This window comes from Rhinolophus hipposideros (assembly GCF_964194185.1).
Source record: "Rhinolophus hipposideros genome assembly, chromosome: 14".
In the NCBI taxonomy this organism is placed as follows: domain Eukaryota; kingdom Metazoa; phylum Chordata; class Mammalia; order Chiroptera; family Rhinolophidae; genus Rhinolophus; species Rhinolophus hipposideros.
The window spans coordinates 49,700,617-49,717,568 of record NC_138060.1 but is presented as its reverse complement, the minus strand read 5'-3'; the positions used below and the strand labels follow the sequence as shown (position 1 = coordinate 49,717,568).

Here is a 16,952-nt window from a genome sequence, read left to right as displayed (position 1 = left end):
TCGTTCCTGATTATCTTAGCTGATGATGAATGCCCCCCACTCTCCCCCCTCCCCAGAAGTGACTTCCTTCTCCCTTCCAGGGTGTATTTTATTTAAAATTAACCTTTCTGCAGGTCGGCCCCTTTGCTCAGGAAGAGCATCTGTCCTTCCAGTCTATGAGAGCCAAATGTGGCAAATGTGTGTGTATGTGTGGTTAGAGCAAGAAAGCCAGCACTTCCCTGGGAGGCGGCAGAGCATTGTGATGTCACTGGCAACCAACTCAGCATCTCCAAAATGGCAGCTGGGCCCAGCCTGCTGTGTGGACATGCTTATACTTGAACCTGTCAAGGATAAAAGCCAACGTCTCCATTGGGTCTCCCCCCACACACACAGTGGCCTCATTGTACCTACCTCCAAATGGCAAGATAAAGGTCTCTACATACGGTGGTGGCCTTCAAGGCAGAGTTGGTCACCGGGCTTTGGACGTGGCTTCATGTAGAAGACAGTACATGTGAGGAGCCTTCAACAGCCGCCCTGCGTCAGGGCCAAGGCGCATCAGCTGGGCAAGACACCAGCCGAAGACATGTGTTTGACATCAAGCGCTTTGGCATGACAGCTGAGCAGAGGAGAGCATCCACCCAGTGGACGGTGAGACTCTCAACCCAGCGCGATGGCCTCCTGTTGGGAAATTAGAGACAAAAGTGCACAAAAGAAACTCTTCCGGAGGAGAAATCCCACCTGTGCGAAGCATGGAAAGGACAGTAGGTTGCTAGGAGCAGCCACTTTATACTCATATAACAACATTTTATGTCTGTGTGTTTCCTCAGGGGAAATAATTTCTCCAAGCATGTGACAGGGTGTACCCTGCACTTGATAGTCATGCGATAAAAACTTCTTATTGGGGGATGAGTGAAATTTGCCAGAGTGCTGGCCATCATTGTACACCCCAGGCTATGCTGATGTCACTGACGTATGTACAGAGTTGGGCTGGCTCTCCGAATGCAGCTCTGCCAGTTTTCATGACCTTGGGCTGTTAGATGGGGCTTCCTAGGATGTAAAATATTACTAATGTAAAGGCACACTATGAGGATCAAGTAATGATTGTGATAGTTTGATTAAATATGCTGTGAACATTGACATGAAAAAATAAGTAGAGATAAATGGGAATAAACCCTTGGTTTTGTGGTTTCCATGAGGGTCACTGTCGTCAACAACATAATGCCGTTATCATTAGAACTGGAAAAAAAAAAAAAAAAGATTCAGTCGTTGGTCCCTGGGAACTTGAACCTTTTAGACACTCAGACCTCTTGCTTTTCTTCCAGTATTCACTGCATTTCTTTATTTGTCCCGTTTGTCTGTCTTCCATTTACCTAGTCTTCCAATCTCTCTGGACCCCTAACATCTCTCCATGTTTCAACTTCACATTCCTATGTTTTCTAGAACTTGTTCTCTGGCAAACCAACTTCTATTGACTCTTGTCTCCCCTAGTGGTCAGAAGTGGACTTGGCCTGCTGGTCGTTATTGCATGTTGGTGCATGTTCTGTGTAGTGATGGAATTGAGAACTTGTATAGGAGATCACACCATTCCCTTGTTACTCCTTTGCCTACTGCTGTATATCCTGATGTTTCTCTCATTTGAGGATATCTGAGGGTGGGGCACCGCCCACCTCTCTGTGTTCCTCCGAATACCAGGTATTCTTTTCTTTTTTTTTTAATTGCAGTTTTTGCAATTTTTTTTAACCTTTTAAACAGCAGTTAATTTTTTTTTTTTGGGGGGGGAAGGGGAACAGGACTTTATTTTTAGTGTGTACTTCCAGGACATTTTTCCAAGTCAAGTTGTTGTCCTTTCAGTCTTAGTTGTGGAGGGCGCAGCTCAGCTCCAGGCCCAGTTGCCGTTTCTAGTTGCAGGGGGCTCAGCCCACCATCCCTTGTGGGATTCGGACCAGCAACCTTGTGGTTGAAAGGACGCACTCCAACCAACAACTGAGCCATCCAGCAGGCAGCTCAGCTCAAGGTGCCGCGTTCAATTTTAGTTGCAGGGGGCGCTGCCCACCATCCCTTGTGGGACTCGAGGAATTGAACTGGCAGCCTTATGGTTGAGAGCCCACTGGCCCATGTGGGAATCGAACCGGCAGCCTTTGGAGTTAGGAGCATGGAACTCTAACCGCCTGAGCCACTGGGCCGGCCCCCCCAGATATTCTTTTTGACATGGCTGGGTTCCCCCATTTTCCCGTGGGTTTGCAGACAATACCTGGACAGTGTTTGGTACTTGTCATTTCAATACTAAGGTTCTTTGGTCTGACTCAGTTTACCCCGTGCCTTTGTGCCAAGGTAACAGTGTGAGGGGGATAGATGCCAGGCTTTGAAATGATTGAGCTGCAATATGCTCGGTCGCTGCTGGAAGAGAATTTGATGTTCATGGGTAGCTGTCTTTATTTTCTGTCCTTGGTCAGGTAGATTTTCAGGATAGTTGCAGATCATTTGAACTCGGCTCATTATCTTTTTCTGCTAAACATATTGTCTGTTCAAGAATACGTCTTCCAGGGTGCTTATTTACTTGGGCAGAAGATGGCTGTAGGAACCCACTTAATCCTTGCGAGAGTAGACCCCTCACATCGGCGTGTCTGTAATTTAAAGGCTCTGGCATGAATCGCTCCCTGTTCAACAGAGAAAAAGCTTCTGTAAAGGTTGGGTAATGCAACCACATAGGCCTTTCTCACGATGCCTCAAGTAAAGTAAGGATTTGGCCCTTTGAGTTCAGACACTAGGTTATTAGACATTTACAAATGAAGAGGACGTTAGTAGGCCAAATTCCTTATGTTGCTCCCAGCTCTCTGAGTAGCAGGTCTTAGTTAAGAAAGGAAGAGAGATCTTTGTGAAGAAAGAAGGATGGATTGAATGTACACTGTTGAAGGAAGGGAAATGGGAGAGAGGTGCTGGGAAGGGGTGGAGCTTTGGAGTGAGGCCTGCGATAGGAGATGAATGGACTCTGAAGATAAATGTCTGTTTCATGTTTTTTTCCCGACACTGACCCAAACTAGAGTTAAATTACATATGTGTATTGAATAAAATACCTAGACTGGAATTTCAGTCTTGCTTGGAATTTGCATTGGTATTGAAGAATTAAGACTTTTGTTAAAAAGAAGAGACGAAAGCAAAGTTGAGTGTTCCCCCAACAGTGATGTCCCCCTTAGGGAGACTGTTGAACGCAGGTCACGGTTTTGCTTCTGGCTTTGGTCTCGTGGATGTGCCATTCCCTACTAGATAAGAAGTAGAGTTCTGTGGTTCAAGACAGGGCCACATCTGCAGGTGCTGTGACCGTCTGATTAGACCACTTCCCACCCTGAGAGTCCATCTCTTTAACGTGACCTCAGACCCTTCGGTCCTTGAGAGGCCTTAGGTTAGCCCAGGGACAGAGACCCTTGTACGAATCCAATGAAGGCATGGACCCTCTCTCCAGAAAAATGCCCAAACACAGTTTTTATATAAAATGTTGAGGATGGTGGTAGATATCTTAAGGAGTGTCCATAGGGCCCAGATTAAGAAACCTTGTTCTGGCACATAGGTCACTGCTGAGCCACCAAGGAGTGTCCCTAAACCCCAGCCTGCCATGCGGCTGTTTCCTGTCCATCAAATGTACTTGTCCTCCCCTCCCCACACCCTTTACTAATAGGCATGAGTCACTTGATTTGTATAGCCCTCGATGTCCTGAAGTGTTCACGTGGTAGAAATATTGAGTCATAAGTTTTGGTTTTATTGAAAACCTCCTTATTCCAGAGCCTGCTTCTCCTGTAAATGTATTTTAATTCTGTTTTATCTTCAAGTTTGCGTACATTTTTATGGCTGGGCTAGCTTATTTGCAAAGATCTCTAGGGGATGGGGTATTTGAATATTCCCCTTGCTTAAGTCTTATGAACTTCCTCGGCGTTATAAAACCACTTCTCATTTTCAGCTTTCTTCTGAGATGGAGAAACACTGTTCTGCCATCTCGAGACAGATGTCATTGCTTTACAGGCAGGAATCCATAGGGACCAGAGGGGCCCCCAGGAGAGAAGCAGACCCCTATGAGAGGGCGGGGGAGAATGTGGATGGGCCAGAATATGGAGAACAGACTTCTAGCCAGCGACCATTATCACTGTTTTGGATTTCACATCAGAGTAGTAGAATCAACAAACCCTTGACCCTAAGGGTAGGTTTTCTGCCTTTAAAACTCCATCAAAGCCTGGCTATTCAAATCCTCCATTTCTTGCAGTGCTTGCTAACAGTAGGTGTTTTGTGGAGGTCAACAGATTTGTGTTTCCGTTGCCAGTTGACATCTTTCAAACTGAGTTGACCAGTCAAATAGTCCCACCTTTGTATCCATGCACCCTCATCTTGGATCAAAAACAGAGGATAGTCTCACCTTTCTGCAAATGGACTGAGTCCCAGAGTGGGTGGAATTGTGGGAGTCCTCTAAGATGTTCACTAACAATGTAATGAGTGAAACCAGTTTTTTTTCTTCTTCTTCTTCTTTTTTTTTAACCCTGATTATTTACTTGAGGTTGGGTAAGAGAATTTTTTTTGCAAATCATACCATAAGAAAAGGGCAAGTTCTCAGAAGCTGTGGGAGACAGAAATATTGCTGGATGCTTGTTTAAGCTTAGGGCAGAGTCTGCTATGGATGTGAGCCAATGAGGCAGATGTGTGTCAGGCTGCCCATGGCCTTTCTTCCTTTGGCAGGACTTCAGGGCCCCCAGGAGCTCTGGCCACAAGTCACCTGGAGTGAGTCAGCTTCTGGGGCCTGTGCCCCCGCTTTTATTCTCTTTGCTGGAGCCACTGTCCCTGACAGTGATCATCAGACACAGTGGGAAGAGCTGGAGCGGTTTATGTGCACATTAACGTGTGTTCTTAGTATCGTGTGGCAGGATCTTACTGACGGCTTCCTGGCCACTGGAATCGGACAAGCTGGGTTTAATTTTCAAGTAAGGCAGACAGCAGGAGGAGGTGGTGATCCCAGGTGGTCTGTAAACACGTTGCGCTGAGTGTGGCAATGAGTGAGAAGGCTGGTGATTACCCTGTGCACTGGCTTGTGGGCAAATGGGAAATCACATTTTCAGAAGAAAGAATCATTCTTTGCTTCGGAAAGCTTATGGCTGCCTCACTTGAGCTATTGATTTGTTTAGTTTGCAATGAGTACTCTGTGAGGACAACTAATTTCAAGCAGGAATAATTGTACTCAAAATATAGCTACCTTTCCTGTTGAGATGGGCCACTCCCACCCCCTTGGGTACCTGATGGCTTGATTTGTTTTTGATGATCTTTTTTCCACCCAAAGCAAGATGCCCAGGCATTGCCCTCTCCTCCCCCAGCTGCCCTGGGTTGAGGGGAAGTCTGCTGATACAAACTACTGACTACCGGGTCTCCACAAAGAAGTAGACCAGCAGCACCTTTGCCACCGGAAGGGATTGTGTCTGAGTTCTCTGACCTGCCAGCAGGGAATCAGGGCAGCCCAGAGTCCCCAGACTTGCCTCTGGTTAGTCTTCTCTGGAACAGGATGGAGTCAGGCATCCTCCATTATTTTAGCATGTTCTAGCAAAGCAACTTGCGATCATGTCAGGTAACACACATTGCCATGAGGCCAGAGGACCAGGCACATGATAGAGGAAACACAACTTTTGGCTGGGGGTATCCCACGGGCATCACTGAGGCTTCCCGACTTTCTACCCAGAATCAGGGTTACTCAGAGAAGACTGAGAATAATTGGAGAAGTAGGTCTATGGAAAACGTCTCTTTCAATTGAAATTTTAAAAATGCCTACCCAAGGAGGGGAGTAGCGCCGTTTCCCCTCTGGAGTACTGGTAAGGAATGGCTGGCACACATATGTCAGTCCAGACAATTACAACCACCTCAATCACTAAGATAACCTTTGCATATTGGAAGTGCCTTTAGATAAAATGAGATGATTCTGTCCAAATAGGTTTATAAATCATTCGTTTTTGCATGGACATTTGGGCAAGTCTGTATTCTTTCATATCTAATATCTTTGACCTCTTGCGTTCCATATATTAAGTTCATTGTGTCTGATCTGTCATTGATAATTAGAAACAATTGTATAATGTTTTGTGCAGTGTTTTTGCTTCCATATGAATAAATACTATAAGAACATGGAATGGTGGGATGGGGTTACTTTTTTCCACGGAATTCTGAGGACAGCTTTGCACTGCAGCCAGAGTTCTTGAGTCTTGCGTATTAAAAAATTTTGTGCTCAGTCATTCCCTTTGCACATTTTGTTTGTTAACTTGCCTGTTTTCTATGTCATTGAAAAATTGGAACCAAGCAATTGAATTAATAAACTTGCATTAAGGAAAGCAGAGTCTGTTGGCCAGCATGAATCTCAGCATATTATAAAATTTGAGTTGTTCCTTACATTTTCATTTTTGTCTCCCTCCCTAAATTAATGCCAACTCTGAGCCAGTTTTTACACTTGCTCTAGTGATACTAACTGATGTGAGGAGAAATGGTCTCCAACTAAATTTTCCCATAAATAAGGTAATTTCAGTCAGTCCCAAAGGGTATCTGGCTTTTACTTAAAGACAGAAAAATTTATATAAAGTGTCCTGGGTTGTGCAAGTTAATAGGAAAATATTGTTTGAGAATAGTCAAGATTAAGGGGGCTCATACTTGTATGTTACAGTTTCTTAAAGGGCAGGAAACTTTGTTAGGGGAAGGCCTTAAACCAGAAGGTTAATGAGGAGAAGGTGGGTGAGAGGGTGGGTGCAGATGACCTGCACCCCAAAAAAGGGTCACCCTGTACCCCATGGCCAACAGGGCTGGTTTATAAAGAAACTCTTCCTAGGGCAGGATTGGGTTCCCTCTGACATTGCTAATCATACGGGTTCATATGCTGTGTTTATAACGTCTGCTAGACCAGCTGGTGATTTTTATTGATGGTTTGTTTTAGCCAAACTCAGACCCTGAACTGGATTTGTCCGAAGATGAAAAAAGTGACACTGAAGATCAGGAAGAGACAGAACTGGGCGTCATGGAGGATCAGCGTAGTGTAATTCTTCATCTCATTTCACAGCTCAAACTTGGAATGGATTTGACCAAGGTAGGTTGGCATGTCCCACTGGGTTTGTGGCCAATTGTTTGGGTGCTGTCTACCTCTAAGCCTTCCCTGCTCTTATGTCTTTCCTTGTGGCGAGACTCGGAAAGCAGAGTGGGGAAGAGGTCAGAATTGCAGTCAAGAATGGCTGGCTATTCCAGGTATAATTCGAAACGATATTTTTACGTCAAGGCTCATCCTCAGAGCGTAAGCCTTGCATTTGATTTCCCGCTGGAGCTGTGACTCGATAAGGACAGAGAGATAATCACAAGAAGCATATGGGATGATAAGGAAATTTCAAGATAGGATTTTTTGTTTGTTTCCTGCTGTATCCTAGAGAAGGTTAAAAATGACCTATAGAGATAAGGCACTTTGGCCACAGAGAGAAAACAGGAGGAAGGAAAAAAGCAGTCAGGAGTGAGACCACGGCGCACACCTAGCCACGACCTACTGCTGGCTGTCGTTAGCTTTCACAGCTGCTTCCCAAAGGCAGCCGTGTTGGTGACGCAGTGTGTAAAGATACACACCCACCAGTTGGCAGACGTGCCCTCACTCTTCTTGGTGCTGTGCTCAGCCAGGATTCCTCCTGAGGGACCTCCCCCAGAGAACCTTACCCAGCGCCCCAACCACTGGTGGCAAGTCGTTGGGCCCATAGCGACCCTCCCTCACTTCGAGTCCCTGGCTTCACACTGGAGGCAAGCAGGAAAAGCGATTTTGTGTGTAGCTGAAAGGTGGTATGGTGTCATTGGGGGCATTGCAGGGTGGTGGAGAGTGCCTGGACTTTGCTGTCTGGCCTCCTGGGTTCCATATCCAGTCCTGACGCCTCCATGGAAGGGCGGAGTGGGAATCGGAAGTTGTGTGTAGCCCAGTGCTAAACTCGTAGTGGGTGTGTCACCATTCCTATCCTTATGAGGGTGGTGTGGTGTGGTGGGTGGTGTGGGGTGGTAGAGGGGCCTCTTGCGGAAGGAGAGACATGGCCTATGCGGAAGATGTGCTGCCGACAGAAGATCTAGACTGTGAGGGTCAACTGGAAACATGTGGATGTCCTTCAGTGGCCAGAGCCCCCGCGGAAACCACAGGGGGGTACTTGGCTTGTTTGGCTGCAGTGAAAGGTCTGGATCTCACAAGTTCACCTCAGATTGGGGTGAAGGCCAGAGAAGAGAGAGGAAAGGGGGTGGGTGGGGATGAGGGGTTCCTCAAAGAGGAAGGTGACAGCATGGTAACTGCCTATTGATACGAGACAGAGGAGTTGGGAGCCTAAAGGATGACAGAAAAGCCTCTTCTTTGAAATGTTTTTATGTGTTTGGATATGAGTGTGTCTGGTTTTCTGGGAGACTGTATTGCTTTAAACAAAAGACTGGGCCTACGTTGACTGAGGACACCTGACCTAGAAAGTTCCTTAACTTTGCCATTCTCCTCCCTCTGCTTGGGTCTTGCCAGCTCTGCACGCCAAGCTGTGGAGTCTTGCTCTACATTATGGTGCTTTCTTTCCATTTTAGCCTTCGAGTGCTGTGATTCTCATACCCTTTTTGCTAGAGACACCATTTTAAATGTTTGCCTTTTAAAAAGCCACCTCTTTTTTATTCTTGTGGATTGTGGAGACAATACAGAGCGTGAGTTAAGATCTGGAGAATGGATGTGGGTAGCAATGTAACCAGTAGGATTTAAAATCACATTTCCAAACTGGGGATCGTGACCCCTTTAGTAAGTTGTAAACGTCATTTAGTGGGTCAGATGATCATTTCTAAGAAGTGAAATACAACAGAAAATATCAGAGTATATTGCACCTAAGACACTTACTTTACTTCCCTTGATACCTGTGTACTGGGTCACAATTTAAAACAAATTCTCATTTAATCATATTTAAAAAATGTAAAACATTGATGTGGAATCATGAATGATTCAGGAGAGAGACTGTAACTGGAATTGTGCAGGTCAGATGTGGAGAAACACAAGAAAATACCGAGGGGTCTTATTATGGCAGGTTGAGTGTCTCAGAGACATCACATTATGGCTTTCTTGTTTTAAAATAAGGGAAATCATAAGAACTGCGAATCTCTTATTTAGTATTAGTTTATTAGGCTATGACTGCATTTCTGGAGCCACGGTCTATTCCTAAAAGAGCAAACGAGCAAAGGTTGGGTTTATCTAATATGTGAAAGAAAAACTGCTCTCGAGTATAGTTTATTCATCTATTTGCTGGGAAAAAAACTGCTATTCAAAGACCAAGGGGAAATTTGACAAGCTGAGATACTCGTGAGAGGAAGAGGTACACCTGTTATTTATCAGAAACCTTTTATTGTCCGCTAAGGTTTCTGAACTTTTGTTGCCCTGCATCGTAAAAATGTTGATGAAATTCTGTCTTTCCTGATTGTCTCCTTTTCTCGTCTTGGCTCTTGCCCATTTCATTAAGTTAAGCTTGTACTAAATTGGCAATTGAAGAACGTGGCCTGAGTGGGGTGTCCGATGAGCATGTACCCTAGAGCTAGAGCATTCTTTGATTCAAGGATGAATCAAAGAATGTGCTCCCCATCTTTAGGAGGTGGCCGGTACTGATGCATTCACACGTCGCCAGCCTGACCGGGTGCCTGCATTTTGCCTTCGGTAACTGTGGTCACTAGACAGGGCAGTTTCATGGGCATGTGACTGACCAGAGGGTCACACAGCACCCTGTGCTCACAAGCATCCCATGCTGGGTTTAATGTTCTGCTGTCGCTGTCGTGAAATTCTTCATTTTGAACAAGAGCACTTGCATTTTTCCCAGGGCCCCACCAAGTGTGTGGCTGGCCCCCCACCAAGTGTGTGGCTGGCCCCAGAAGCACCCTTGTCGGCCCTCTTACCTCCGCTGTGGTTCCATAGCCAAAATTGCTGGTGAACAACTCCACTAGATAGCTTGCTACATTTCCACAAACTGTGGGTAGCCTAGAAAGGAAAAGAAGAGAGAAAGGAGGAACCACAGAAAAATGGCGGGCCACAAAAGGGCTCTTTGAAGGAAGGGACATTTAGGTCGTGCGTGAAGGATGAGTCGGCGTTAGCAAGAGAAATGGGAGGAAGGGCATTCCTGGCAAGGGAGCAGCGTGGGCAAAGCTGGAGAGGGGAGCGCATGGTGGCTGGAGTGGAGCATGTGTTGGTGAGTGGCATGGTTGAACCTGGAGTGAGTCGATGGGTCAGAACCTGCAGAGGCTTGTGGGCCATATAGAGGAGGGGAAATTTGATCCTGAGGGCGATGGGAAGCCTTTCGAGGGTTTGAAACAGGTGAGAACCATGATGTGGTATTCAGGAGACACTGGAGTAGCTGCTGGGCCCGGTCCTGGGCTCCAGGGAGAGGGGCCCACAGAATGCAATGTTGAGCTTAGAGATTTATGACCATTTTTACCTAGTGTTCAGGTCTGAAAGGCAGCAATGGAGATGCATACATGCAGCCTTCTAACGTATGTCCACTGAATACTACACCTGCCAGTTACTGTGCTAGACGCTGGGAGTGCAGCCGTGCACAAAACATTGAGAATCCACTTCCTTACGGTACTTGTGTGATAATAGAAGGAGAGAGAGACAATAAACAGAGAGAGAGAGAGAGAGAGAGAGAGAGAGAGAGAGAGAGAGAGAGAGAGAGGAGAGATATGACAGGGAGAGAGAAGAAAAGAATATGGAGATGAGAAGCACAATGACGAGAAGTAGAGCATGGCAGGGAGGCTTAAATGGGGTGGAGTGGGGGATGGTATGTGCCCTCTTAGGTAAACTGGTCAGAGTAGGATTCTCCCAGGTGACACTGGAGTAGAGACCAGATTAACATGAGGGAGTCGGCCCTGTGAGTGTCTAGTGGGAGAGTGTTCTGGCCAGAGGGCACAGTGGATGAAGAAGGCCAAGATGGACGTTTCTGTGGCATTTGGAGGATGAGCAAGGAGGCCTGCATGGCTGGATCAGGGTGAACTGGGTGTGCTGGAAGGACATTACATTGGTGAGACCACAGGGGCTGGGTCAGAGGGTCTGGTGGGACATTATGAGGACTTGGGATGTTGCTCTAAGTGGTATGGGTGGCCGCTGGAGAGTTTGAGCACAGGAATGCATGGCCTCACTTGTGTTTTTCAAAGATCATTTTGACTCTTGTGTGAAAAGTAGACTGGGGCAGGGACGAGTGGGGTGTGGGCAGCAAAGGGGAGGGTAGATGCAGAGAGGAGGTGAGTGATGGTGGCAGATTCTGGATATACTTAGAAGATAATGCCAACAGGATATGGATAGCCTATTTGCAGATGGATGGGATGCGGAGTTTGAGAGAAAGAGAGGAAGAAAGAATGACTAAAGTTTTGACCTGAGCAACTAGAATAATAATAATTAGAGTCCCCATTTTAAAAACATTATCTATTGCTAAGGAACTAACCATCTCAAATGTCATGGCTTAAAATGTCGTTAATCATTTTGTTTGTTCACAGTTATGCCGTCTGGGCTGGGATCAGCTGGGCAGTTCTGTGGGTCTTGCCAGTGGTCACTCGAGTACCTGGCATTACCTGGTGGGTTAGTTGTAGGCTAGACTCAGCTGGAACAGCTAGGCTTCTCTCTTACTCCATGAAGTTGGACTTTTCTCCCTCCATGTATTCTTCCTACATAATCTCTGTAGCTAGGTAGTCATATATCTTACACTGCAGTGCAAAGCTCCCAAAAGAGCCAAAGTATAAGCTGATAAACCTTCTTAAGGCTCAGGTCCCAAACTGGTAAGTGTAACTTCCACTTTATTAATTAAACCAGTCACAGGTCCAGCCCAGATTGAAGAGGAGGGGACTACGCAAGAGCATGAGTTCCAGGAGCTGTGGTCCATCGAGGGCCACCAGTGGAATAGATGACACTCCTCCCTTTTTCCAAGAAAGGGAAGTCTCTGGGGAGAGCAGGATGGAGATGGGGGTTAGGGAGATATCACAGATTTAGTGTTGGATCCTTAGGTCGGAGGTATCCATTCATTATGTTTCCAAGCACAGAGGGCATGTAGGCAGTTGTAGATAGAAGCCTAGGTGTTATGAGTGAGGTTCAGGTACAAGTTTGAGAGTAAACAATGTATAGCGGGTGTTTAAAGCCAGGAGATGGAATGAGCTCCTCCGGGGAGTGAGAGAGGAAGGGGAAAGAAGTCCAAGGACTGAGTCCTTGGATACTCCAGTGTTTCGAGGTTGGGAGATGAGAAGGATCCAACAAAAAAGACTAAGAAGGGTGAGCCGGGGAGGTAGGACGGAAACCAGAGGAGTGTCCTGTCATGGAAGCCGCACGAAGAGGGTGTTTCAAGGAGAAAGGAGTTGTCACCTGTATGGAATTGCTGCTGATGGGCCGAGAAAGATCAGGCCTACAGATGGAGCATTTGTCTTTGTCAAGTTCTGATTGGGTAGGTTCAAGGGAGAATGGGAAGAAAAGTGGTGGCAGGGAGTAAAAACAGCCACGTGAGGAGCTTTGATGTAAAAATGGAGCAGAAAATTGGGTGGATGCTGAAGGGGCATCTGGAGCTAGGAGAGGTTTGGTTTCTTCCGATGTTTGAATGCCAATGGGAGTAGTTAGGAGAGAGGGAGGAGATGACTGCGGGAACTTGGGTAGTGAAAGGACATGGGGCCCAGTGCACAGGCACACGGGTTGTCCTTACAGAGGACAGTTCGTCCATTGCAGCAGGAGGGCGGGCAGAGTGGAGGAGTGCGGACACCAGCAAGTGGGCAGGAGGACCCGTGTTTAAGCACGTGGCTCTGAGCCAGGCTGCCTGGGAGGCGTCCTAGTCGCGTTCCCTAACCCCTGAGAGCCTTCATGTCCTTCTGTGAATTTCCCCACGGGGTAGCTCTGGTGTATGGACAGCGGTGTGTGTTAAGGATTCAGAGCAGAGCCTGGTGCACAGCAAGCACGATGAAAATGTTTGCTGCTGTGATCACCATGTGCACATTCTTGATGGAGGGCTTCGATTTTCCTGGGGTAGGGGACCGGGAGCAAGGTGATTCACTGAGAGTGATCAAGAGGGAAAGGTTGTTAGAGATGTGAAGAGGGAGGAGACAACAGGGAATGTTTGTCTCAGGGAGAGGAAGACTGTGGGAGGATTGGCGCACGGGGGAACTCTTACGGTTTCTAGGTGATGAATTTAAAGTGAGACCAGTCAGCGTGTTGTCTCTTTTTCTCCAGGACAGTTGAGCTGCCAGATCGAGGCATGGAGAGCGTGAGGAGCTGGATTCAATCAGAGTTGAGGTTTGCTTAGTTAGTACCCCTGAGGGAGAGAGTGGCAGAGTTGCTGGGAGCAGATGAAAGGGAGTAAGTGTACGGTGGTATGGAAGCCACAGGCAGATGGGTGGTGGACAGGACAAGGTCAGCAGGTTTTGGTGTAGCTGGGGATGAGGCGGAGTGAGTTGGGACGTCAACGGTGATGGGTGGAGAGTGGGATGCTAGAGACTGAGATTACGGAGGTGGTGGTGACAGGTAAGAACCAGATCCCAGGTGTGCCTATTGGTAGCCAGTATGGATTCCTCAGGAGATTTAGCCTCAACTCCAATTTTACAGATTCAGATGGGAGGGAGATCTTCTAGAACAGTGAATTTAGAACGCTTCCAATCCCTTTCCTGATACCTTCAACTCTTCTCTCCAAATCTTGTTTTTATAATAATGCGCTGTCAAGCAAAGCCTGCTCCCTATCCTGAAATGTTCTTCTTTTAATAGAAGATACAGTAGTGACCAGGCTGCCCTAAGCTTGTCTGTACCACGTGTCATGTGGGGGCAGCGTGTGTCATCTCCATGCTTCCTTCCCTGTGCAGTTGGCAGAAGCTCATCAATCCTGCTCTCCTGGAAGGAATTCCCGTGAGTCTTCAGGCCTCCTGGGTGTGGCCATGAGGGGTCCATCATAGGCCTTGACCAATCAGAATTGGCTCACATTCCATCTTTCTACTTATATTTAGCCTTCTGTAAATTATAAAAGCTTTCTGAGCTTTAGTTTTTTCACCTATAAAAAGAACTAGTCTCACCTGCTCACAGGTTATGGAGAAGATTGAACAACATAATGAGACGCCTAAAGCACTGTGGCGGGCTTCAATGCTATAAATGGTTTATGTTGGAAACATTTCATGCATGCTTACAACACTTTTCTTGCTTTATACAATTATTTCTCCTTTTTCTCAAAAAATTGATTATTTACAGAAACATCCGAGGTGGTCCCAGGGGTTGCTCTGGTCTTCAGGGAACTTGCTTTTAGTCTTCAGCTTTGTCACTGAAATTTAGGTGACAACTTTATGACTGATCTCTGTTGTCTTTATCGTCCCCTGGTCTCTAGCAGAGTGAGCATTTACTATGTGCTGGGTGGGCACTGGGCCAATTTTACACTATCATTTAATATTCCTCCAAAAGCCCCCGGAGGCTGGTATTCTTCTTTGCCCCATTTGACAGCAGAGGAAGTGAGTCTGGGAGACATGAAGCTGCCCACGGGCACGTGGCTAGAGCTGCCAAGCCATGAACCGGAGCTCACAGCTGAGTCCCTTCTGCAAGCCAAGGTCTGGGACTCTGAGGAAATAGAATAAAATTATATTTCAAATTTTCTAACAAAACTTTAAATGAATGCCTTCCATGATGTTCTAAGCACCTTGAGATGGGTGTGAATGGAGCTGACGCTTTAAGGAAAGCCAGGGGAGCCCCCTGTTAGCTCAGGAGAGAAACCTTTGGCAGTGTGAATTATCTGCCCTTTATTTTGTAAGGTTGGATTTTTGTGTATTTCTCTTGACTTCCTTAAAAGATTCCATAGGTCACTCTTGGTGGGTGGTCTCGGCCTCTCTTGGCTTGCTTGTTTGCACTGGGTGGGTTTGCCAGTCTAAGGACAGAGTACTGTGTAGATAACTCTCAAGGTTATTAAGTTAACTGACATGTCTTTGGAGAAAAATGCGCCTGCCCTGGGCCTGCCTTTGCAGAGGCCTGCTGTGTTCTCCGTTGGGGGGAAGGGACTATCCCTCTTTCTGTGGGGGCCCTTTGACTTTCTCAATGGGTGATCAATTATTTCCAAGTTCTAAGAGCCCAACCTGAAGATTATTTACTTCTAGATTGATGCAGCTTTAAATGTAATTAATTGTTTTCTGAGCCCCGAGTGCAGATATTCTCTTTTATTTTTCCCTTTTCCCCGAATTGTTCATTGTCTTAATTATGTTAACGGGAGAAAAGGCAGCCTTTATTGATAGCTCCATAAATCTGCAGCAGCGATTCTCGCCATTTGGATGCCATCCGTCGGCGCAGCTGGGCCATCACTCACCTCTCCGTTGGAGGCAGACAGCCCAATTAGTACTCACCATTTCTTGGCTCTGTATCTCCAGGTCCACCACCCAAAGAACAGATGATTAAGTGACTTATTTGCAAAGGCACCCTAAATAAATAAATAAAAAAGGCAGGGAGATCGTAGGAGAGACAGAAATCTGCTTTAATGAAAAATATGATATCTTGCCCAGTGTGTGCAGGGTGCTGCTTTTGAAAGGCATCGATCTGGTGTTCTGCACAAAACTCTGTCAGAGCATCCCAACCAGATGAAAGGGGAAACAGTCATTCCACTCCCAACCCATCTCTCCAGGTGTTCTACTTTCCCCAGCTCTGACAAAGCTACAGTATCACTATCAGGTGCAGAATATATATCCAGTGGGTTGGACTTGGCGTTGGCTGTGAGACCATAATTTTTGAGTCGGCAATTTCAGGAGGGTTGTCTTTGAAAATTGATAAGTTCTCAGGTATTGCATCCCTAATAGAGCCTTTTTCCTCCAACTTTTTATTTTGCACATTTTCTAATCTATAGTAGAGTTGCAAGAATAGTACAATGAACGTCCATATATCACCTTTATTGACCAATTGTTAACATTTTGCCTCTTTGCATTTATTTCTTCTTCATTCCTCTCTCCCAATCTCTCCTCCCCTGCCTTTTTCTATTTCTCTGTTTCTCTCTCTGCCTGCCCTTCTCTCTCCCTCTGAAACCCCAAATATACATGTGCATATATATGTGTAGTTCATTTTTTGATGGACCATTTCAGAGTATGTTGTAGAGATGACAGTTCCCCCCTACATCCATCGGTGAGTATCTCCTACAGGGACATTCTCCTACAAATTACATTTGTCATACTTGGGAAATTTAACATTGACACAATGCTATTTCATATACGGCCCATAGTAAAACTTTCCCAAATTATCCAAACAATGTTCTTTATGGCTTTAATAAGAGCAAAAAGAGCATTGTGGATGCTATGATGGAGATATATGTGGGGTGCAATGAAGTTATGAAGAAGGGGGCTGTTGGTTTAGCCTTGGGAGCAGGAGCTGTCAGAAGAAACTTCACAGAGGTTACCATTGAGCTGAAGGCAAGAGAACAGGCAGAAAAAGGTAATAGGAGTTAATGTGTGTGTGTGGTGGGGGGAGGCTTGGGGGCAGAAAGTGAGGGATAATGGGAGACTAGAGAGAGGTGGAGTCCAAATTAGACTTTATTCACCTCTTATGGAGATTTTAGAAAGATGAATGTGGCTGTGGTGTGGAGAAGAAGTAAGGGGGCCATGACAGAAAGCTGGAAGGCCAGTTAGAAGCTACAGCTGTGTTTTCCGGAAAGAGGGCACCATGCGAGTGCTTTCTTAATTGCCAAAGGTGTCCCTCCTGACTGTAATGTTAATGACAGCTTTTGGACTGGTGAACTGCCTTGCCATTGCAAGGGAGTAGATGGTGGGGCTCATGTCCCACCCTCTCCCCTGTGCTACCTCCTGCTCCCCCCACTGATTTATTCATCAGTGACAGTAGATGGGGTGATGGGTAGCCCCACATTTCCAGTTCTTATGTCCAGTGAACTCTTATCTTGCTAGTCCTCTGAGGGAAAGAAAATGTTCTCATTAGCCCAAAACAGACAATCACGGTGTCAGGGGTAACGGAAAGAACTTGA

General features: G+C 46.3%; 1 protein-coding gene across 3 annotated transcripts in view; it reads left to right on the top strand.

Annotated features, from left to right (window-relative positions):
- Positions 1 to 16,952, top strand: part of OSBPL10 (oxysterol binding protein like 10) — a 257,267-nt gene that overhangs the window by 220,451 nt on the left and 19,864 nt on the right. For all 3 annotated transcript variants that reach the window (XM_081073386.1, XM_081073388.1, XM_081073387.1), the window contains one exon: positions 6,920 to 7,069. In XM_081073386.1, coding sequence (XP_080929512.1) covers positions 6,920 to 7,069 — 150 coding nt within the window. The remainder of the gene's footprint in view (positions 1 to 6,919; positions 7,070 to 16,952) is intronic.